At 41.3% G+C, this 25,072-nt stretch overlaps 1 protein-coding gene across 1 annotated transcript; it reads left to right on the forward strand.

The window, feature by feature from the left end:
* The first annotated feature begins 941 nt into the window (after positions 1 to 941).
* On the forward strand, positions 942 to 1,311 carry LOC132817521 (large ribosomal subunit protein P1-like). Its single transcript, XM_060828009.1, has one exon. It carries the CDS (start codon positions 962 to 964, stop codon positions 1,286 to 1,288), a length of 327 nt encoding a protein of 108 aa, XP_060683992.1. The 5' UTR covers positions 942 to 961; the 3' UTR covers positions 1,289 to 1,311.
* Positions 1,312 to 25,072: the final 23,761 nt, after the last annotated feature.

Genomic DNA, 25,072 nt, shown 5'->3' on the forward strand with positions numbered 1-25,072 from the left:
GTGGATGGGATTTATCCTAGGATTCGCTGGGAAGCCAGAGACGAGTTTATCGAGCCTTTGGCTTTGATCTTTATGTCAACATTGTTTACAGGAATTGTGCCAGAAGACTGGAGGATAGCAAATATTGTTCCCTTGTTAAAGAAGGGAAGTAGAGACAATCCTGGAAATTATAGACCTGTGAGTCTTACTTCAGTTGTGGTTAAAGCTTTGGAAAGGGTTTCATCTAGAAAGGAGTAAATTGATTCAGGATAGTCAACACGGTTTTGTGAAGGGTAGGTCATGCCACACCAACCTTATTGAGTTCTTTGAGAAAGTGACCAAACAGGTAGATGAGGGTAAAGTGGTTGCTGTGGTGTATATGGATTTCAGTAAGGCAGTTGATGAGGTTCCTCACAGTAAGCTATTGCACAAGGCATTACAGAGGCATGGGATTGAGGATGATTTAGCAGTTTGGATCAGAAATTGGCTAGTTGGCAGAGGGCGGTGATTGATGGGATATATTCATCCTGGTTGTCAGTTAATAGTGGGGAACCACAGGATCTGTTTTGAGTCCACTGTTGTTTGTCATTTTTATAAATGACCTGGATGAGGGCATAGAAGGATAAGTCAGCAAATTTGTGGATGACACTAAGTTCGGTGGAGTTGTGGATAATGACAAAGGATGATGTAGGTTACAAAGAGACATAGATAAGCTGCAGAGCTAGGCTAAGAGGTGGCAAATGGAGTTTAATGTGGAAAAGTGTGCGGTGATTCACTTTGGAAGGAGTAAAAAGAATACAGAGTATTCTCTGCAGTAGCTGTTCCTTGAATAAGCTCCATGTTTCAATTGTGCACATTCCCTGCAGTTTCCCTCCCATCCTATGCATCCTAAATCTTAACTAATCACATCATAATTGACTTTCCCCCAGCTCACCACCACCACCCCCCCCCCCACACCCAGCACCGTCTCTGTCAGACAGCCATGGCCTCCACATCGGAACTCGCCTGTATCTACAGCGTGCTCATCCTGCACAACGACGAGGTCACCGTCACCGAAGACAAACTCAATGCTCTGATCAAAACAGCTGGAGTTACTGTTGAGCCTCTCTGGCCTAGTCTGTTTGCCAAGGCTTTGGCTAATATTGATATTAACAGCCTGATCTGCAGTGTTGGTGCCGGTGGCAGTGCCCCAGCTGCAGCAGCTACCTCTACTGCTGCCCCTGTTGCTGCTGAAGAGAAAAAGGAAGAGAAGAAACAGGAAGAGTCAGAAGAGTCTGATGATGACATGGGCTTTGGTCTTTTTGATTAAATGTAACATGCAACATTGTGAGAATTAAATAATTGTGGGCGGCACGGTGGCACAGTGGTTAGCACTGCTGCCTCACAGCGCCTGAGACCCGGGTTCAATTCCCGACTCAGGCGACTGACTGTGTGGAGTTTGCACGTTCTCCCCGTGTCTGCGTGGGTTTCCTCCGGGTGCTCCGGTTTCCTCCCACAGTCCAAAGATGTGCGGGTCAGGTGAATTGTCCATGCTAAATTGCCCGTAGGTTAGGTAAGGGGTAAAATGTAGGGGTATGGGTGGGTTGCGCTTCGGCAGGTCGGTGTGGACTTGTTGGGCCGAAGGGCCTGTTTCCACACTGTAAGTAATCTAATCTAATCTAATCTAAAAAGCTATAACTCTTGCCCTGTGGCATATACCTATCTCTTTCTATCACTAAAGTAAACATAACTGAATTGTGGTCATAATCACCAAAGTGTTCACCTACCTCCAAATCTAACACCTGGCTGGGCTTCATCCCCAGTACCAAATCCAATGTGGCCTCACCTCTTGTTGGCCTGTCAGGAAACCCTCTTGCACAGACTGGACAAAAACTGACCCATCTAAAGTACTTAAACTATAGTAGTCCCAGTCAATATTTGAAAAGTTTTTGCTATCCTTTCCTCTACATTTCTGGAACTATTTGGAGACCTATAGAAAACTCCCAACAGGGTTGACGTCTCCTTTCCTATTTCTAATCTCAGCCCATACTACCTCAGTGCACGAGTCATCAAACGTCTTTTCTGTAACTGTGATACTGTCCTTGACTAACAATGCCGCACAACCCCCTCGTTTACCATTTTCTCTGTTCTTACTGAAACATCTAAATCCCAGAATCTGCAATAACCATTCCTGTCCCTGCTCTATCCATGTCTCTGAAAAGGTCACAACATCTCAGGTACCAAACCATGCTGCACCTTATTCCGAATCCTCCTGGTGTTGAAGTGGACACACTTCAAACCAACTTCTTGCTTGTCAGTACCTTCTTGTGACCTTGAAACCTTAGTTCTGACCTCACAATTCTCAACCTTCTGTATAGTCGAACTACAAGTTAGGTTCCCATCACCCTGCTGAATTAGTTTTAACCCACCAAAAGAGCATTAGCAAATTTCCCCCCCCGCCCAAGGATATTGGTACCCCTCTGGTTCAGGTGAAGACCATCCTGTTTGGAGAGGTCCCACCTACCCCAGAAAAAGCCTCAATTATCCAGGAATCCAAAACTCTCCCTCCTATACTATCCTTGTAGTCACGTGTTCAACTTCTCTCTCTCCCTATTCCTCACTTTGCTAGCACATAGCACAGGCAACAAACCAGAGACAACAACTCTGTTTGTCCTAAACTTCCACCCTAGCTCCCTGAATTTCTGCCTTAAATCCCCATCTCTCTTCCTACCTATGTAGACCATGACTTGGGGTTGCTCCCCCTCCCCCTCTGAGACATGATCTGACATATCACGAACCCTGGCACCTGGGAGGCAACACACCTACCGTGAGTCTCTCCCATTCCCACAGAACTTTCTATTTGTCCCTCTAACTATGGAGTCCCCAGTGAACAATGCTCTGCTCCACTTCCCCCTTCCCTTCTGAGCAACAGGGACAGACTCTGTGACAGAGACCTGTTCCTCATTGCTTACTCCTGGTAGGTCATTCCCCCCCCAACATTTCCCCACACCCCCACCTCATCTCAGTCCCAACCCCCGAATTCAGCACCGCCCTCTTGACTTGCAATCTTCTTCCCGACCTCTCTGCCCCCACCCCCTCTTCGGCTTATCACCCTCACCCTCACCTCCTTCCACCTATCATATTCCCAGCACCCCTCCCCCAAATTCCCTCCCCCCTACCCTTTATCTCAGCCATTGGTGCACCAGCCTCATTCCTGAAGAAGGGCTTATGCCCGAAACATCGATTCTCCTGCTCCTCGGATGCTGCCTGGCCTGCACCACATTTTTCAACCTTCTTCTTTTACCTGAGGTGTGATGACTTCCCTGTAGCTCTTCTCAATAACACCCTCCGACTCCCAAATGATCCGAAATTCATCCAGTTCTAGCTCCAGTTCCCTGATCCAATTTATTTTCAAGGAGCTGGAGATGGATGCACTTCCCACAGGTGTAGTCAGCAGGGACCCTACTGGTGACCCTTACCTTCTACATATAAGTTTTTAAAGGGGCTTAATTGGGTAAACACCAAGTTTGAATGTTCATTCCCACATTTGGAGTGCAGAGCTGATACAAGGCCCCAAAGGATCCTTCCACATCCAGCAGAGATTTCCCTGCACATCCATACACACATAATCTACTGTGTCCAATGTTTTCGATGTGAGAGACAGGATGCCAACTTGTAGAACATTTCAGGGAATATCTCCAGGACACATGCACCAAACAACCCCATTACCCTCTGGCCAACCACTTCAACTACCCCTCCCACTCCATCAATGACAAGCAAGTCCTGGGTCTCCTCCACGAAATCCAAACCTGGAGGAAGCACGCCTTATATTCCACCTAAGGGCCCCCCAACCACATGGCATCAACGTTGATTTCACCGGTTTCCTGACCTCTCCTCCCCCCACCGTATTCCAGATCCCCACCCTCTTGAATTTCTCCCATCTGTCCATCTTGCTTCTCACTATCCACTCCACCCTCCACTCTAACCTCTTACCATCAACCCCAACCTACATCCATCTGTCAACTTCCTAGTTACCTTTTACCTCCAGCCCTTCCCTCCTGCTATTTATCTCTCAGCCCCCTTGGGCAGCTCCCAACCCCGCATTCCTGATGAAGGGCTTATGCCCGAAACATCAACTCTCCTGCTCCTTGGATGCTGCCTGACCTGCTGTGCTTTTCCAGCACCTCAATTTTCGAGCTGATACACTTTCTGACTGTGGAAACCTGGCCTGGGAAAAAGAGGCCTACAGCCTCAGAGTTTTTGCTCCAGAGTACCAGGTTTCCCTGAGAGTTGGGGTTTGGCCACACCAGAATGTTAGTGGAGGACTATCGCTTGGAAGGCCTCACCTGGTACAGTGGCACTCACAAACAACTGAAACAAAAGCAGTCCTTGAATCTGTACTGCTCAAAGCCCCTCTGCCACACATCCTTCCCATGCCCGATTCATTCCAACCCATGCCAGCCTCATACCCACACCTAACCCAGGGCCCTTCATACTCTCCATGCCAGCCTCAGGACACCTACCTATTTCTTATAGCTGCTCATACCCTATACCAGCCAATGCTATTCACTCATTGCCAAGGCCCCTGTACCAACTTAGTTCCAATTCATGTCAATTCATGACCCACCTGCAAATCTTCACCAATCTCGCCCAAACTCAACTAACCTCATATCCACAATGGTCAAACCTCAGGGATTAGGAATGGTTTGGAGGGATATGGGCCGGGTGCTGGCAGGTGGGACTAGATTGGGTTGGGACATCTGGTCGGTACGGACGGGTTGGACCGAAGGGTCTGTTTCCATGCTGTACATCTCTATGACTTTATGACTCTAAGTCATACAGTCAGTTCTGCTGTAACCTGGTAGTTCTGTTCTCATGCAATTTTGTTTTATAAGAAAAAAGTGTAAAGGCAGCACCATTTAAACTAATGAGGCCAGAATCGCGTTCTAACCAAGTTATGCTTTAAAACTTTGCACTTTAGAAACAGTGTCCCCAGTTGCGTTATAGCGAATTCACATTAAGAAACATGTATTAGAGCAGAACAATGATGTTACAATTGAAAACACTTGCATTCATTAAAAAAATCCAATACATTGAAATTCCTCTAACTAATTTCTTACAAAAGCAGTCATTTCACTTGAATTCTTAACCCCTTAGGAAAACAAACATTTTTACCCTATACCCAGAGGAAAAACCAGTAATACCTGGAAAGGAGCATACTGGTCATAACCTGAGCCAATCAGGGAGCCCTGGCTGACAGATATAAACAGGAGATTCAGAAGGTCTCGTAGTGTACAAGATGAGTCAGACTGGTATATGTCATTCGACAGTTTTGCTGGTGTTGCCTTCTGGGAGAACTTGGAGCTGTCAATCAAGCTGCTTACTTAACAAGCTGTCAAAATTATGGCTTGCAAAATCTGTCATGTAGCACTGGACACTATAACATTACACCTCAAGCATTAGGACAATAGGGACACTGAAATAACTAGCACTGATTTTTCTTGAAACTCTACATTATACTTTTACATTTTAAGACTGGAGTTAAAATCTTTGATATCTTTGACAGTTTTGGGGCAGCCTTCAGAGTTGTATGACAGTTTGGCTATTCTTTGACAGTTTAACATTTAGTTTACATCTTCAACATTCCTCATACATTCATTTTCTCAGCCTGCCTTAACAATTCCCACTACATCCAGAATGTAGATCCTTCCCACTTCATTCCTTCACTCCAATGAATACAAATTCCATCCTCTCTTGGATCACTCTTTCACTCTTTCTGTTCCAAACCCAATCCACAACCACTCCTCCACATATTGAATCCCCCTGGTAGGACACCACCCTGTATATATATTGCAACTCTCCTGAAGTTCTCCCTTGTGCTGAAGATGTCAACAAGGAAAACCATTGATCTCCAACACAACTGCGCAAAAGGTAAATGTTGCACACTACTTTTGGACCAAACATGAACTGAGTGTCTTGAAACTCTCATGTGCTGTGGACTTTGTCATGATGGCAGGACATAGTTTCCAATAGTTTTAGTATAAAGAGTATTCATGAAATGTAAATGTATTATAATATAGTTAGGAAACCAACACAGGACATCAGGACCCTAGACCTGCCACAGGCGTGATGCTGAATTTATCTCAAAAAATTGACTTTGCCTTTGGGAAAGCAAAATCTCAGCTTTCACCTAATTATCTCACCCTTTCCACCACATTTCCCTTCCTTCAAAACCCCATAAAAAATCACCCTTTGGTTTCTCAAGGGATGTTGTGAAAGTGAAGCTGTGGCAGAAGATTAATCTTGATGGTATTGAATAGAAGATCAAGTAAAGAGAGAATGTACACTACTGCTCCTATTTGCCAAGCTCTTATATTCTTCTGAATAATACTGAATTATAGAATGATTCAGCACTTTGAAAATACCCTCTAATTAGCCCCATTTCCTCATCCTATCCCCACAGCCCTGAAAATGTGATCAAGTATTTGTTCAATTTCCTTTTGAATGTTATTACAGCAAGTATTTTCACAGACACTCTCATGCAATGCATTCTAAATTAAAAGAAACTTTCTGCAAGAAAACATTTTACTTAATTAGATCTTTGGCTTTTTTACAGATTCCCTTAAACATTTGGCTTCTGAATAACAACCTTTCTTGCTGTCAAAACCCTTCAGTAATTAACAAAATCCATCACATTAACCTTTTCTGATATAAAACATTCCCAGTCTCTTTGCAGAACTGAAATCTCATATCTCTGATGTCTTTAATGCTGTACATGGAAAATGAAGGTAACATGATTAACTCTGAACCACATTTTACGGATTACAAATGGCAATGTGAGCAAATGTTGCAAACTGAAAGCCCAGGCAATGTTTAATATTATGTCAGTTGGTTCATGACAATTTTCCCACCCTGTTGTCCTTCTTCTGCAATCTGTAAATACCTAACCACATGCAGATGATACAGCAAATCTCAACTGAAGTCACATTCTAATTTCCCATGATTATCAGATGCAACACTACATGAAACCATAATTATTTTTTTTTCAACTCAAGATATTATCATTGCAATTTATTTACTTAAATATATTAGAGATAGTGAGGAAAAGGTGGATGTCACTCATTACCTTTTAATTCTAAGTCTACTGACTCCCATGGCTTGCTTGTCCCCACCCCTGCCACTCTGCTTCCTATAGAAGCCCTCCTCCATTTTCCCAATTCCTTCAGCTATCTCACTATTGTTCTAACAATGCCAACTCCAGTCACAATGTTTCTGATAGTTTACCCTTTTCCCCGAATTGAGGATTCCTCTCCACTAGGATGCACATAATTCTTGATCATGTCCTTTCAATGTTTTATATCTGCATTTCTGCTCTTACCTTTTCTTCTCACTCCTGGAACCATAATAGGGTTCCCTTTGTCCTCACCCACCAACGTCCACATGGAATGGATTGTCCTCTGTTATTTCTGTCACGTCCAGTGTGATCCACAAATCTTCCTTTCCTTTCTCCTTCCAACATTCCAAAGGCATCACTCTCTCAAACACATTGATTCCGCTCTTCAATTTCCCACAAACAACCCGTATGTTTCTCCTTGCTGTTTTCAATGCGAGATAAGATCTTTCCTTCCTCCCTGTCCGAGCATGCAGGTCCACAAATAATCCGGCTATTTGAAACAGTAATTTACCTGCACAACCAGGTATTCTGGATTCAATGCCTATGATGCAGTCTCCTCTCTGTTGAGGGGACCAGATGCTGCTCCAGCGATCAACTGCACAGCACCTCTGTTCAAACTGCCTCCAAAATTTCTAGTCACCTGTCTTTTTATTTCTTGGCTCCACCCTTAATCTGAACTTTCTGTCCTCAGCCTCCCTCACTGTTCCCATGAAGCTCAATGTAAGCCTAGGGAACAAACATCAACTTTCAATTAGATATACGATAGCCTTCCGGAATGGTTAGCAAATTGAAACAACAACTCTTTCTGTCTCTGCACATGCAGTCTAGACTGCTTAGTGCATCCAGCAGATTCTTTCTCTACACGATGCTTAATTTTTCTCCAGGTAGTTATACCTGATATCAATGATGTAACCCATGTGTATTGTCTTGTCATTGCATTTTGCTTGAGAAAATGATTTCAAGATTTCCATCCTGCCTACAACTAAGTTGCCTCATGTCTGTTTGTTCTTACCATTATAGTAAATTTAAGTTCCAGCTGAATACATATATCTAAATCAAAAATAACAAGTGGACAAAGGGTACATTTGTCCAACTCTCTGAATTTTTCAGTTTCTGCTCTTTATTGTATTTTGCATAAGCCATTGTTTATGATATAAGGCCTTATTCCACAGTTGCATTTAATACTTGTTTTTCATCCAGAGTCTTAAAAATGATCTGTTATATTTGAAAAATCTCTCAAGAACACAACAGAGAAAGTACTTACCAAGCCAGTCTACAAGCCTCTGTACTTAATAATATCATACTACTTATGAATAATCAAATATAAAACCATATTACATTAGAAGCATATTTAAATGTTATAGTTTCATTATTAGATAAAGTAAACTGGTACCTCCTTATTCATTGCTTGTATGATATCCTTCGTATAAAATGGTTGTGCAGTGATTGCAACGAGGACCAGGTGGATCTCACTGATTATGAGATCCCTGATTGGGGCTGTTAACCAGGGCTAATCAGGGAGCCCTGGCTGACTGACATAAACAGGTGATTCAGAAGATCTTGTTTGAGCTAGCTGGTCAGACCCCGTGTACTGTGCACAGGTAAATAGAGGGTGAATTAGTGATGGTATACTAGCCACTGTTCAGTTATTTCAATTTGAAACTATGCAACTTGTATTTTGTGATGAGAATTACATATACATAAAGAAACATGTGACAGACAAAGCAAGTATTTCATAACATTCCCATTACATATGTTCGAAGACTGCACATGTGCAGTATGTATAGTCCATCTGCCAACAAGCTTAATCAAAATGTTATTCATATCTGAAATTGTCCAAGATATATTAGGCAGTCCTGCTTTCTTTTACAATATTTCACCTTGTAACATATGAGTCAAACCTACAAGATGACTAGCAAAGATGCATTAAGTGACAAGGTCTCCAATATTCCCAAAATGAAACGGCAAACCATAGCTTCAGAACAGAAATTAGATGTGTAACAACTTGGTATGATGGTGAGAAGATCAATGCAGTTAACCTGTGTTTCTGTTAATGATTGAGTGCATCATCAAGAACAAAGAGAAAAGTTAATAGCCAAGGTGTAACAATCCATTCAAGCAGACTTCAATCCAGCAAAATTGTCCAAGATGTACAGAATGGTGTGATATAATTGTTTTGCGTATAGTGTGCATTTGAGTGTTTACTTTTGTCTTATAACCACATATGGTCTGAATCACAATCATATATGGTCTGAAAATCTTGGTTGGAGAATATATCTCCTGATAGCACATACGTTTCAATGGGAAAAATTGGTTTGATATATGTAGTTTTGATTAATGTGTGAATTGCTAGGAACATATCTACTAATCAGAATGGGGTTGGGACAGCTTCTTTGTATTATTATTGAGAAGATAAATTATTGAATTCCAATTCTGACTTAAAATTATTATTTTCAATTTAAATAGAATGCAAGGAAATAGATGGTGACATCTTGAAAAATGTCTATATTACAGAGGAGAAAGTGTTAGATGTCTTGAAACACATAAAAGTGGATACTTCCCCAGGACGTGATCAGGCGTACTCTAGAACTCTGTGGGAAGCTAGGGAAGTGATTGCTGGGCCTCTTACTGAGATATTTGTATCATTGATAGTCACAGGTGAGGTGCCAGACGACTGGAGGTTGGCTAACATGGTGCCAATGATTAAGAAAGGTGGTAAGGACAAGCCAGGGAACTATTAACCAGTGAGCCTGACCTCGGTGGTGGGCAAGTTGTTGGAGGAAATCCTGAGGGACAGGATATACATGTATTTGGAAAGGCAAGGACTGATTAGGGATAGTCAACATGGTTTTGTGCGTGTGAAATCATGTCTCACAAACTTGACTAAGGTTTTTGAAAAAGGAACAAAGAGGATTGATGAGGTCTGAGTGGTAGATGTGATCTTTATGGACTTCAGTAAGATGTTCAACAAGATTCCCCATGGAAAACTAATGAGCAAGGTTAGATCTTGTGGAAAAATGAAGAACTTGCCATTTGGATACAGAACTGGCTCAAAGGTGGAAGACAGAGGGTGGTGGTGGAGGGTTGTCATTCAGACTGGAGGCCTGTGACCAGTGGAGTGCCACAAGGATCGGTGCTGGTCCACGACTTTTCATCATTTATATAAAAGATTTGGATGTGAGTATAAGAGGTATAGTTAGTAAGTTTGCTGATGACACCAAAATTAGGGATGTAGTGCACAGTGAAGAAGGTCACCTCAGATTACAATGGGATCTTGATCAGATGGGCCAATTGTCTGAGAAATGGCAGATGGAGCTAAATGTAAGGTGCTGCATTTTGGGAAAGCAAATCTTAGCAGGACTTAATGGGAATGCTGCTGAACAAAGAGACATTGGGGTGCAGGTTCATGGCTCCTTGAAAGTGGAGTTGCAGGTAGATAGGATAGTGAAGAAGGCATTTGGTATGCTTTCCTTTATTGGTCAGAGTATTGAGTACAGGAGTTGGGAGGTCATGTTGCTACTGTACAGGATATTGGTTTGGACACTGTTGGAATATTGTGTGTAAATTCTGGTGTCCTTCCTATCGGAATGATGTCGTAAAACATGAAAAGATTCAGAAAAGATTTGCAAGGATGTTGCCAGGTTTGGAGGATTTAAGCTATAGGGAGAGGTTGAATAGGCTAGGGCTGTTTTCCCTGGAGCGGCAGAGGCTGAGGGGTGACCTTATAGAGGTTTATAAAATCATGAGGGGCATGGATAGGATAAATAGACAAAGTCTTTTCTCAGGGTTGGAGGAGTTCAGAACTAGAGGGCATAGGTTTAGGGTGAGAGGGCAAATATATAAAAGAAACCTAAGGGGCAACCTTTTCACTCAGAGGGTGGTACGTGTATGGAATGAGCTGCCAGATGAAGTGGTGGAGGCTAATGCAATTGCAACACTTAAGTAAAATGTTTAATGGATAATATATGAATAGGAAGGTTTTGGAGGGATATGGGCCGGGTGCAGGCAGGTGGGATTAGATTGGGTTGGGATATCTGGTCGGCATGGACGAGTTAGACTGGAGTGTCTGTTTCCGTGCTGTACATCTCTATGACTCTAAATTAAATCTCTGAACAATGATGCTTATTATGACTGTTTATATGCAATGTTATTTAAACATTGTTTTGCTGAATAATTCCAAGAAAAGTTTGGATCTTTAAGCCTTTTTTATTATTCAGGAGAAATGATGGTGACACTGTTATCTCAGATTCTCTTTGTATTAAGCACTTTATTTATTTCGAACTATCAAATATTATTATTCAACCCTATCTATGACTGATTGTGTGGCAAGCTTACAAAATACAGTTTTGCAAAAGAATTTACTAATCTCAGAGTTAGGTTTCAACCAGTTACTGAGCTAGTCTGCCTTGTTTATTAAAATTTGATTCAAAGACTTCGATATTCAGCACTGAAGCTGCTCTTGGTGCTTGTATTGTTTTAATTGCCTGTCAGTATTATCAGTTGAATATTATATAATCTAATTTATGAATCACAACGGCATAAAAGTCATACCCATATTTCTAATGGATCATGCTTTGATTCAAAATTTCTCTGCTTTATAGCTGCTCCAATACCTTAATAAGACACTGGTTATGATTATATTACCATAAATCATTTGGATTTTGTGCTCTTATGATGATGAAACTATAGCATTCACAATAATTATTCTGTGTGACTGGCAGCAACTTCCAGTCTGCTATAAACATGGTCAAAAGTGGAATCCCAGAGGTTGCTAATGGTGATTCCTTGCTCCTCCATTGTTGAAGCCATCACACTTGAAAAGCAATTAAAAAGGGGAGCACTTTGGGGCTAGCGACCACAATTCTATTAGTTTTAAAATAGTGAATGGAAAAAGATAGACCATATCTAACAGTTGAAGTTCTAAATTGGAGGAAGGTTCATTTTGATGGCATTAGGCAAGAACTTTCGATTGGGAGCAGATGTTTGCAGGTAAAGGGACGGCTGGAAAATGAGAAGCCTTCAGAAATGAGATAACAAGAGTCCAGAGACAGTATATTCCTGTCAAGGTGAAAGAAAGGGCTGGTAGGTATAGGGAATGCTGAATTATGAGAGAAATTGAGGCTTTGGTTAAGAAAAAGAAGGAAGCACATGTCAGGTGCAGATAGGAGCAATCGAGAGAATCCTTCGAAGAGTATAAAGGCAGTAGGAGTATACTTAAGGGGGAAATCTGGAGGGCAATAAAGGGACATAAGATAACTTTGGCAAATGAGGTTAAGGAGAATCCAAAGGGATTTTATAAATACATTAAGGACAAAAGGGTAACTAGGGAGAGAATAGGGCCCCTCAAAGTTCAGTAAGGCACCTATGTGTGGAGTCACAGGAATTGGGGAAGATTCTAAATGAATATTTTGCATCAGTATTTACTGTGCAGTAGGGCACAGTATACAGAAGATGTAGAATGTAGGGAAATAGATGGTGACATCTTGAAAAATGTTCATATTACAGAGGAGGAAGTGCTGGATGTCTTGATATGCATAAGAGTGGATAAATCACCAGGACCTGATCAAATGTACCCTAGAATTCTGTGGGAAACTAGTGAAGTGATTGCTGGTCCCCTTGCTGCGATATTTGTATCATCTCTAACATGGTATCACTATTTAAAAAAGATGATAAGGACAAGCCAGGGTGAGACTGACATCGGTAGTGGGCATGTTGTTGGAGGGAATCCTGAAAGATAGGATTTGCAAGTATTTGGAAATGCCAGGACTAATTAGGAATAGTCAACATGGCTTTGTACGTGGGAAATCATGTCTCACAAATTTGACTGAGTTTTTTGAAGAAGTAACAAAGAGGATTGATGAGGGCAGAGCAGTAGATGTGATCAATATGGAATATAGTAAGGTGTTCAACAAGATTCCCCATGGGAGACTGGTTAGCAAGGTTAGATCTCATGGAATACAGGGAGAACAAGCCATTTAGATACAGAACTGACTTGAAGGTAGAAGACATTGGTGGTGGTGGAGGGTTATTTTTCAGACTGGAGGCCTGTGACCAGTGGAGTGCCACAATGATCAGTGCTGGGTCCACTGCTTATTGACATTTATATAAATGATTTGGATATGAACATAGGAGGTATAGTCAGTACGTTCGCGGATGACACCAAAATTGGAGGCGTAGTGCACAGTGAAGAAGGTTACCTCAGATTACAACGGGATCTTGATCCGATGGGTCAATAGGCTGAGAAGTGGCAGATGGAGTTTAATTTAGATAAATGTGAGGTGCTGCATTTTGGAAAAGCAAATCAGAGAAGGACTTATACACTTAATGGTAATGCTGAACAAATAGAGCTTTGGGTGCAGGTTCATAGTTCCTTGGAAGTAGTGTCGTTGGTAGATAGGATAATGAAGAAGGTGTTTGGTATACTTTCTTTTGTTGGTCAGCGCACTGAGTACAGGAGTTGGGAGGTCATGTTGAAGCAGTACAAGACATTGGTTAGGCCACTTTTGTAATGCCATGTGCAATTCTGGTCTCCTTCCTATCGGAAGGATGTTGTGAAGCTTGAAAGTGTTCAGAAAAGATTTACAAGGATGTTGCCAGGGTTGGAGGATTTGAGCTATAGGGAGATGCTTATTAAGCTAGACCTGTTTTCCCTGGAGCATCGGAGGCTGAGGGTAAGCATATAGTGGTTTATAAAATCATGAGGAGCGTGGGCAGGATAAATAGATAAAGTCTTTTCCCTGGTTGGAGGAGTCCAGAAATAGAGGGCTTGGTTTAGACTGAGAGGGGAAAGATATGAAAGAGACCTAAGGGACAACTTTTTCATGCAGAGGGTGGTATGTGTATGGAATGAGCTGCTAGAGATAATGGTGGAGATTGGTACAATTACAGCATTTAAAAGGCAGCTGGATGGGTATATGAATAGGAAGGGTTTTGAGGGATATGGGCTGAGTGCTAGCAGGTAGGACTAGATTGAATTGGAATACCTGGTCGGCATGGACGAGTTGGACTGAAGAGTCTGTTTCTATGCTATACATCTCTATTACTCTAAACTCATGAGGGGCATGGTTTCATGTCTGAATTGACATGGCCTTCCACTTTTTATGCTTTTATTCTCATTGTTAAAGGTCTTGCAAACTTAACGCCTCGTTAACTGAAATATAATTGTATTTTCAACAGCATACTAAATTATAATTTCCTTTTAATAGTTTTACTGGTCAGAAAAACAAATGTTATGTTTGTGAAATGTCAAATGTTCAAAATTCCATGGTTAGAGCTTCAGTGGATTTTTAATATCATTAAATTAAATATTTGCTTGTATTATTTTAGCTACTACCTTGATCTTATGTGCAGGTCCATTTTTTTCCTGTAAGTTTATAAAACCGTGAATGATCAAATCTACTTGCTACTTCCTGGTTCGCTGTCTGTGAGAATTGTTCAATGTGATAATTGCTTTGCCTTGTTAGTTTGTTGACATCACTACTTCTGAATGCTATTGATGGTCTGTAGCTGGCCTCTGCATGAAATTAACATTGGGAAAGGTCAAATCTATACCACAGAGCTGTTAAGTCTTAAGTGAGTAGCTCGATTCCGGCAGTGAGTGCAATCACTTCATCACTGACCGTAAAATCCAAGCCAAAGACTATTAACCTGTACATCATTCATTTTTTCATCCAGCCACATAACTTGTGAAAATCAACTGGCATTTCTGAATGTAATTGCATTTCTTCAGCTTAGTGTACTTAAAAGAACATAATTTCAGTGAAACCTCTTAATCTTTTAAGTATATTCTTTTTGAATCCCCGGCAAATTTCAAATGGTATTTTTTTGGCCATGGTTCTCCATAATTTTTAATTGAGTGAACAATTCTCTTTGGTCACAGGTTGATTACAAAGACTACTTGAAAATACATTGAAATCAATCACAACTGATACTATCAATTTCAGCTGGCGTATCCAATGAATCCCCTTTTGTGGACACTGTCAAACAATATCGGAAATATCTTAGATATATTTTAGTCGATTTTGAAACAAAATTTGCGAACATGAAGAATAATTATCATAAGGCCATTGCATGAGAGGTGCATATTGTTCAGAACATTTCAAATCAAAAGGGAATTTGCTTGACAAAAACAAATCTATATCTGATACTGTAAAAGATACTGGTTCTAAAAGAGTTTATGCTGAAGTTGCATAACACTCCACCCTTTGGTTATGCCACACAATTTTGGGGTTCAGAAGTAGACAGATTTGCACAAAATCCCAAAGGGATCAGAGTCACTTCTGGTTCAACATATGCTTTTTGCAATTATGCCTAATTTTTCCAGAGACCTTGTACCCATTGCTGCAGCAATGAAAATAGGTTTGATGAGAGCTCAATACCCAGCACCTAATACAACATGATGGTCATTGGTGAAATACCTCAAGGTATTATAAGATGATTAGGGGTTTAGATAGGGTAGATACTAAGAACCTTTTACCGCTAATGGAGTCAGGTGTTACTAGGGGACATAGCTTTAAATTAAGGGGTGGTAGGTATAGGACAGATGTTAGGGGTAGATTCTTCACACAGCGGGTTGTGAGTTCATGGAATGCCCTGCCCGTATCAGTGGTGAACTCTCCTTCTTTATGGTCATTTAAGCGGGCATTGGATAGGCATTTGGAAGTTATTGGGCTAGTATAGGCTAGGTAGGATTCGGTCGGCGCAACATCGAGGGCCGAAGGGCCTGTACTGCGCTGTATCCTTCTATGTTCTATGTTCTATGTAACTACAGGGGAGAGAATCCGTGCAACCCAGGGGAAAAAAAATCTCAAGTCAAATAGCCACTTCAAATGCATTTTACTTTAATAAGACACAATCAGTCAGCAACTGAAATGTGTTAAACAAGCAGTCAGAAGCACTTGGAAAGGTTCTTGTGGTGTGTACTGATACAATCCCTACCTCTGAGCCAGGAATCCCGATTCAATTCCCATTTCTCCAGAGGTGTGCAAAAATGTCTCTGAGCAGGTTTCGAAACAATACAGAAGCACTTGTGCCACGTTGATAGTCTCCCTATCTCTGAGCCAGGAGTCCTGAGTTCAAATCCTACCTGCTGTGGTGGTCTATAATAACATCTCTGAACAGGGGGATTAGGGAAAAAAATTATAATTGTCTTTTATGTAGGAAGGGAAAAAGCTGGAAAGAACTGGACACCAGAGAAAGATTACATCTTGCATTTCTTTCTTTTGCTGTCAATCAATTCTTTTGATTACTTCTACAGATATGTTCAGTAAATTAGTGCCATCCTTCCTTGGTCAATTTTCCAACATGATACATTGGGTCTTATGTTGTGAAGTGACTTCAGCCACATTTACATCATTTTTAATGGTAACTAGCATTACAAAATGATTTATTTATATTTCATGTGGAATTAATACTGTTTCACAAGTAATTAGCTAATTGAATCATTCATCTGCAATGAATTACTTTTCGAAATAGAACAATATCTTTTGATTTAGACATCTAAACCTGTCCTTTTTTCACAAACTAACATTTGGATACATTTCTCAATTCCATCTCTCACCAGAGCATATCCAATAGTCTTTTGAACCCATTCATACTGCCTGTATCAATTGCCTGCATAATAATTTATTCTTTGCACAAAATCTTTCCCTTTGATGCTGACTCTATTTCTCTCTTCTGACATTTGTGCCCTGTATTGAGTTGAATGAATAACAATTTATGAATCATTCTCATAATCTTCAAAAACTCAGCTTAATAACCTTAATATTCTTCTTCAAATCGAAAAGCAAGAAGAGTTTGATTTTTACTTATTTCCTTGGTGATTAACAAGCTAATAATGACCTAACGGAAAAAGGAAGATGCTGGAGAAACTCAGCAGGCCTGACAACAACTGTAGAGAGAGAAATATTTCAAAATTCAAGAATTTTTTTTCTAGAACAGGGGCCTTTAGGCTCAAAACTTAATTTTGATTCTCTCCACAGATGATGTCAGAACTGCTCAGTTCTTCCAGAATTTTCTACCTTTGTTTCGGGTTTCCAGCATCCACACTATTTTGTTTTCAATAATGAATTCAAAATGGAGACATTTACCCTACCACCTAATATCCCTAGTGCTGAGGTTGGTTCAGGTTTGACCAGAGCTTGTAGCATGCATGAAAATGGAACCTTATTATAGGGGGTGACCATGGGATAGGCAATGAGTCATATTTAAAGAACATGGGCATTCTTCTATATCTAAGAAAGAATATACATAGAAGAAGAGCAGTGAAGGTTCACTAAGTTAATACCAGGAATGGCAGGATTCTCCTTAAGTAAAGATAGGTTCAATTGGGCCTGTATTCACTTGAGTTTAGAATGATGAGAGGGATCTGATTGTAATGTATGTATTCTAACAGGGCTGAACAGACTACATGCAGCAAGGATGTTCTCCTGATTTGAGAATCTTGAACCAGGAGCCAGAGTCTCAGAATATGGGGCCATCCATTTAGGACTGAGATCAGGAAAGATTTCTTCATTCAAAGAGTAGTGAACCAGTGGAATTCTATTCTACAAAAGATGATAAAAATTAAGTCAATGAATTTATTCAAAAAAGTGATTGATACAATTTCAGATTTTAAAGGGATCAGGTGGTATGGGGACATAGAACATAGAACAATACAGCACAGAACAGGCCCTTCGGCCCACGATGTTGTGCCGAACATTTGTCCTAGCTTAAGCACCTATCCATGTACCTATCCAATTGCCGCTTAAAGGTCACCAATGATTCTGACTCTGCCACTCCCACAGGCAGCGCATTCCATGCCCCCACCACTCTCTGGGTAAAGAACTTACCCCTGACATCCCCCCGATACCTTCCACCCTTCACCTTAAATTTATGTCCCCTGGTAACACTCTGTTGTACCCGGGGAAAAAGTCTCTGACTGTCTACTCTATCTATTCCCCTGATCATCTTATAAACCTCTCTCAAGTCACCCCTCATCTTCGCCGTTCCAATGAGAAAAGGCCTAGCACTCTCAACCTATCCTTGTACGACCTATTCTCCATTCCAGGCAACATCCTGGTAAATCTCTTCTGCACCCTCTCCAAAGCTTCCACATCTTTCCTAAAATGAGGCGACCAGAACTGCACACAGTGTGGCCTTACCAAGGTCCTATACAGCTGCAACATCACCTCACGACTCTTGAATTCAATCCCTCTGCTAAGGAACACTAATACACCATAGGCCTTCTTACAAGCTCTATCCACCTGAGTGGCAACTTTCGAAGAGCTATGAACATAGACCCCAAGATCCCTCTGCTCCTCCACCTTACTAAGAACTCTACCGTTAACCCTGTATTCCACATTCTAATTTGTCCTTCCAAAATGGACAACCTCACACTTGACAGGGTTGAACTCCATCTGCCACTCCTCAGCCCAGCTCTGCATCATATCTAAGCCCCTTTGCAGCCGACAACAGCCCTCCTCATTATCCACAACTCCGCTAATCTTCGTATCGTCTGCAGATTTACTGACCCTCCCTTTGGCTCCCTCTTCCAAGTCATTAATAAAAATTACAAACAGCAGAGGACCCAGAACTGATCCCTGCAGAACTCCACTTGTAACTGGGCTCAAGGCTGAATATTTACCATCTATCACCACTCTCTGACTTTGACCGGTTAGCCAGTTCTCTATCCAACAGGCCAAACTTTCTACTACCCCATGCCTCCTGACTTTCCACATAAGCCTACCATGGAGAATCTTATCAAATGCCTTACTAAAATCCATGTACACTACATCCACTGCTCTACCCTCATCCACATGCTTGGTCACCTCCTCAAAGAATTCAATAAGACATGTAAGGCAAGACCTACTTGTCACAAATCCATGCTGGCTGTCTTTAATCAAGCAATGTCTTTCCAGATACTCATAAATCCTATCCCTCAGTACCCTTTCCATTACTTTGTCTACCACCAAAGTAAGACTAACTGGCCTGTAATTCCCGGAGTTATCCCTATTCCCTTTTTTGAACAAAGGCACAACATTCACCACTCTCCAGTCCCCTGGTACCACCCCCGTTGACAGTGAAGACGAAAAGATCATTGCCAACGGTACTGCAATTTCCTCTCTTGCTTCCCACATAATCCTAGGATATATCCCGTCAGGCCTGGGGACTTGTCTATCCTCAAGTTTTTTAAAATGCCCAACACATCTTCCTTCCTAACAAGTATCTCCTCTAGCTTACCAGTCCGTTTCATACTCTCCTCTTCAACAATACGGTCCCTCTCATTTGTAAATACTGAAGAAAAGTACTCATTCAAGACCTCTCCTATCTCTTCCGACTCAATACACAGTCTCCCACTACTGTCCTTGATCGGACCTACCCTCATTCTCGTCATTCTCATGTTTCTCACATACGCATAAAAGGCCTTGGGGTGATCCTTGATCCTACCCGCCAAAGATTTTTCATGCCCTCTCTTAGCTCACCTAATCGCTTTCTTCATCTCCCTCCTGGCTATCCTGTATCCTTCCAACGCTCTGTCTGAACCTTGTTTCCTCAACCTTATGTAAGCCTCCTTCTTCCTCTTTACTAGACATTCAACCTCCCTCGTCAACCAAGGTTCCCTCACACGACCATCTCTTTCCTGCCTGACAGGTACATACATATCAAGGACATGTCGTATCTGTTCTTGGAAAAAGTTCCACATTTCAATGACATCCTTCCCTGACAGCCTATGCTCCCAACTTTAAGTGAGAAAGCAGGACTATGATACTAAGATAGAGGTTGAACTACAATCATGCTGAATGATGGAGCAAACTCACAGGGTCAAATGACGTGCTTCTTGCTCATAGTTTCTATGACATATTTGTTGAAATGGATTTTGTTAACTAGGACACTTTACAGAGAACTGAGTGGAATGGATCAAAACAACAAAAAGGTTGATATTTTACCATATGATATTACAAGGAGTAAGTTGACAAAATCTTAGCAAACCACATAACACATTGATAAAACTATTATTTTGTAGTCAGATTACTGGTGTGACTGACTGAAACCCAGTTTTGTTTCAAAGTTGCCATCTTCCTCTTCTTTAAGTTTTTATACAATTAGGATTTGTCACAAAATTAAAATGAAGCAATCAACTTTCTGCATGAATCCCTGTGACATTTTATTCAGAATCAATTTTCTAGGAAAAGTATTTAGAAACTGTTGCGAAGTTATGTTTACTGTGCTACATCAACCCCAATTCCCTTGGAGACAACTGGCATCATGATTATTAGAATAGGAATTATGAAGATTTGAAAACATTTATTTCCATGATATACAATTTTGCTTTAAGTGAGAAAATTAATTCTGCCCAACAATTGCATGCTGGTCACAATACTACCAGTTTTCCATGGTTACATTTGTTCAATTATAGGTGGCTGAATAGCTGCAATAAAAAAAATCCAATTTCTGAAAGAATTTGCCCTTAGGGCTAAGAAACTGTCTTATATTATCTTGCTCTCATAGCCAATTAAACACGATTGCTCTCTAAACACATGTTATTTGTATATTCATTACGTTGAACAGTAGTTAAACAATTGTAATATAAGTGATTTCTAAAGTCATATTCAACAGCTCTATTCATGAATCAAAGTTGATTACATTAGAATTCTTATTTCTATCAGAGAGCCTTCTTGATAACAAGTGAATCAATGTTATGGAAAAATATATTTAAGTAAGTTGGGAATAAAACCAATGATTTAGTTGATTTGGAGCTGATTTCTTTGTAGATCATTTCTCAAAGCTTTTTGTCTTTCAAAATCTGATTGACGATTTGTAGCTCGGGTATCCGTTGTTGTGGTTCTGCTCGCCGAGCTGGAGGTTTTTGCTGCAAACGTTTCGTTCCCTGGCTAGGGAACATCATCAGTGCTGTTGGAGCCTCGTGTGAAGCGCTGCTTTGATGTTTCTTCCGGTATTTTTGTCTTTCACTCACACCTCTCAATTGCCAGCCTTTGGGAGCTTCTACTTTGGACCACAAATGAGGATCAAGATGATCTATAGCAAGAACACCAGCAAAAGTAGGAGCAGTTCAAATCCTGCCATGCAGATGGTGGAATTTAAATTCAATTTTTTAAAAAATCTGAGTGAAGAATCTAATGATGACCATGAATCCATTTTTGATTGTCAGAAAAACTCATCCCATTCACTAATGTCCTTTAGGGAGAGAAACTGCCATCCTTACTTGGTCTGGCCTACATGTGACTCCAGACCCACAGCAATGTGCTTGACTCTTAGCTGCCCTCTTGGCAATTTCTTTCTAAATTCATTTGAGAGACTTGGGTGAAGCTGGCTGCCAGCATTGATAGCCCATCCCTATTTGCCCTTGAGAAGGTGGTGGTGAGCTGCCTTCTTGAACTGCTGCAGTCCACTTGCTGTGGGTTGACCCACAATGCGGTAAGGAGGGAATGTCAGGATTTTTACCCAACGACTGTGAAGGAACGGTGGAATATTTCCAAGTCAGGGTGGTGATTGGCTTGGAGGAGCACTTGTAGTGGGTGGTCAAGTTCCCAAGTACCTGCTGCCCTTGTCCTTCTAGGTGGAAGTGGTCAAGGGTTTGGAAGATGCTTTCTAAGGACTTTAGTGAATTTCTTCGGTGCATCTTGTAGATAGTACACACTGATGCTACGGAGTTCAAATGATGGAGGGATTGAATGTTTGTAGATGTAGTGTCAATCAAGTGGGTTGCTTTGTCCTGGATGGTGTCAAGCTTCCTGAGTGTTAGATTAGATTAGATTCGCTACAGAGTAGAAACAGGCCCTTTGGCCCAACAAGTCCACACTGACCCTCCGAAGAGTAACCCACCCAGACCCATTTCTCTCTGATTGATGCACCTAACACTATGGACAATTTGGCAGGCCAATTCACTTGATCTGCACATCCTTGGACTATGGAAGGAAACCGGAGCACCCGAAGGATACCCATGCAGACACGGGGAGAATGTGCAAATTCCACACAGACAGTTGCCCAAGGCTGGAATTGAACCTGGGACTCTGGTGCTGTGAGGCAGCAGTGCTAACCACTGAGCCATCGTATCGAGTATTGTTGGAGCTGCACCCATCCAGGCAAGTGGGGAGTATTCCATAACACTCCTGACTTGAGCTTTGTAGATGATGGATAGAGATTGTGGCATCAGGCAGTGAGTTACTCACCGCAGTATTCCTAGTCTCCAGAGGCGGGCAATAAATGCTGCCTAGTCAGCAATGTCCTCACCTCGTGAATGAATAAAGAAAAAAAATGTAACAGCAGCAAGAACATTTTCCTTAACACCATGCCACTTGACATAACTGCTGGAAAGAACATAGAGTTTCACCTCATAAGAGGTAATAAACACAAGGTATATAGGCAGAAAGTAGACTTTCTGGACAATACACAGTATCATCATTTCAGAAAGGTCAGGTTATCATGCGGAGTGATCACTGACATTAGCAATCCCCTGGATGAAGATTTCAAAGATTTGGGCATATATTGTCAGTGACTGTCAAAATCAGCACAGCCTTTAATCTGTCTGTGTCTACTTCCTTTCAGGGATCTGCTGTTGATATTTGTAGAATTTTGTGATCTGTTGTCCTCAATTGTACGTCATGTGATTTCTGCCACACTTACCAGTGCAGTTTTTATTACAGACAAGTGGCAGCCAGATGAACCAAGAGTCAACTATCTCCCTGTAAGCAATTACCTTAGGTTATGGTTTATCCCCATCCCAAATTCTGACTCTTGCTAAATTGTGTTTTCTCTCCTCCTATAAAAAGCAGAAGTATGAATTGTCAGTGTTAGCAATGGCTAGTGTAAAAGGTAAAACAGTAAAATTTGATGAGGATGGTTAGGAGACATTGGTGTGAGAGGGCAATAGGATGTGGGTGAGTGTGAGGCAGTTCGGATGGAAATGTTAAAAGGTTAAAAGTCCCTTTGAGAAAGAGAATGAACACAGCTACAAGGTGCGTTGATCTGAGGAATGCTGTGTGACAGAATGTTGGGAATGTCAAAATGTGGGGCCTGGTCTGTGAAAGTGTTCTGCCTATCATCTGTCACAGCCTGAAATCTTGAATCCTCTTGCTGCAAGGTTTCCAGGTTGGAGGCACCAGACTCTTGTGGGAGATTTCTTTGTCCTTTTCAATTCATGTCTGCTTGGTCAGGTAACACATTATCTTCCCCCAATCGTTGACAGAGCTCATCCTCACCACAACTCCTCAGATCCCACAGCAGGCCTTCCAGGTAAGAGCAAGAGGCTAGGGAACTGGAATTGTGTGTTGGAAGAACAGTACAGCTAAAGCAATGAGTAACCAGGTAGAGGGGACTGCCTACTAACTCAGTAAGGTAGTCTGTTATATAATTTGTACTCCATTTTATAGCACACATCAACATGATTTGTAGTTGATTCTGACTTGTTAAAGCAAAAAGTAGACACTTTACTCTATTTTCTTTATATGATGCTGCATTTAGTAAATTTATTACTTTTATTTTATGGATTCCCATGAAAATCATAACAACAGGAGAGCACTGCTTCATTATTTGAGGAGTTGCAAATGGAACCAAACAATGCACGGTCATCAGCGAATGACCCCATTCTGGTCTTGTGTTGGAAAGGAGGTCATAAATGATGCAGCTAATAATAATTAGACACCAAAAAAGTTCAAAAAGATCCCAGTCATCCTCTGTCCATAAAAATCAGGACAAATACAATCTGGCCAGTTAGTATCTATCCAATAAAGCCTTAATGATCACCAAAGTGGTGGAAAAGGTAGTTGATGGTGCTACCAAGAAACGTTCACTTCACAAAACATTTGCTCACACCAATCACTGAATTGCTCTGCAGCTCTGCTCTGGGACTAAGGTGACTGATCTCCTGCATTTTTCTTTGTACTAAGGTATGACTTTAGCCAATGGCTCTTTTTGACTTCTAACTTATTAGGATCCTAAGACAGCACACAGGAAAATGTTTCTGGGATGTCCAGGGTAGTCACTCCCATCTCACCTTTGTAATTCAGCTCATTTGTCCATATATAATCTAATGTCTGCAACTGTGTGTTTGAATTCTGATCTGAATTCAGTCATAAATATGATGCACTAATATATCATCTGGAGCTGTATGTCTCTGGCTGAATCTGAGCATTAGTGAGAATTGGAAATTAAACACTGCTTAATAGCACTGTTGACAATATCATCCAACACTTTACTGATAATTGAGAGAAGGCTGATGGGGAGATACTTGGCTAGATTGGATTTATCCTCTTGTTTACAATTAGGACATAACGGAGCAAAGTGAGTTGCCTAAAAATATAGGTTGTCCTGGAGCACAAGCTTTCATTTCGGCCACCCGGATGTTGTCACTGCCCATAGCTTTTGCCAGATGCAGTGTCCATTTCCTCAGATCTATTTCCTGATCTCATATGGGGCGAATTAAATTGGTTGAAAACTGATAAAGATGACCTCAGGAGAAGGGAATCATTCACTTGGCACTACTGGTGACCTTGACTACAATCACTTCAGCCTTCTCTCTTGGGCTCTTGTCCAAAGGGTTTTGTAATTGTGACTGTGGCCCACCGAAGTACCCAAAATCAAGGATTGCTTGCACTTTCTATCTGCCTCTGATATGCATCTTTCCTCAAAGGAAGGAGTACAGATTATTTTCATGTGGTTTCAGAAGTTACAACAACTCTGGGTAAGCTTCTCCCAAGACTCAAAGCCAACAGCAAAACTTCCAATTGAAGCCTATAGGGTTAACATGCAGCACTTCATTTGAACACCATGGGAGGGCATGGCTGGTATGCTTTCTACCCTCCTTATTGAACCAGAGTTACTCCTCTGAATTGTGGTAATGGTAGTTAGAGAGAGATATACAGGCTGACATGTTACTGATCATGGCTGGAATCAATTCTGTTGTTGATGACACACAACATTTCATGGATGTGTTGTTTTGAG

The sequence above is a fragment of the Hemiscyllium ocellatum genome, chromosome 7 (genome assembly GCF_020745735.1).
Source record: "Hemiscyllium ocellatum isolate sHemOce1 chromosome 7, sHemOce1.pat.X.cur, whole genome shotgun sequence".
In the NCBI taxonomy this organism is placed as follows: Eukaryota; Metazoa; Chordata; class Chondrichthyes; order Orectolobiformes; family Hemiscylliidae; genus Hemiscyllium; species Hemiscyllium ocellatum.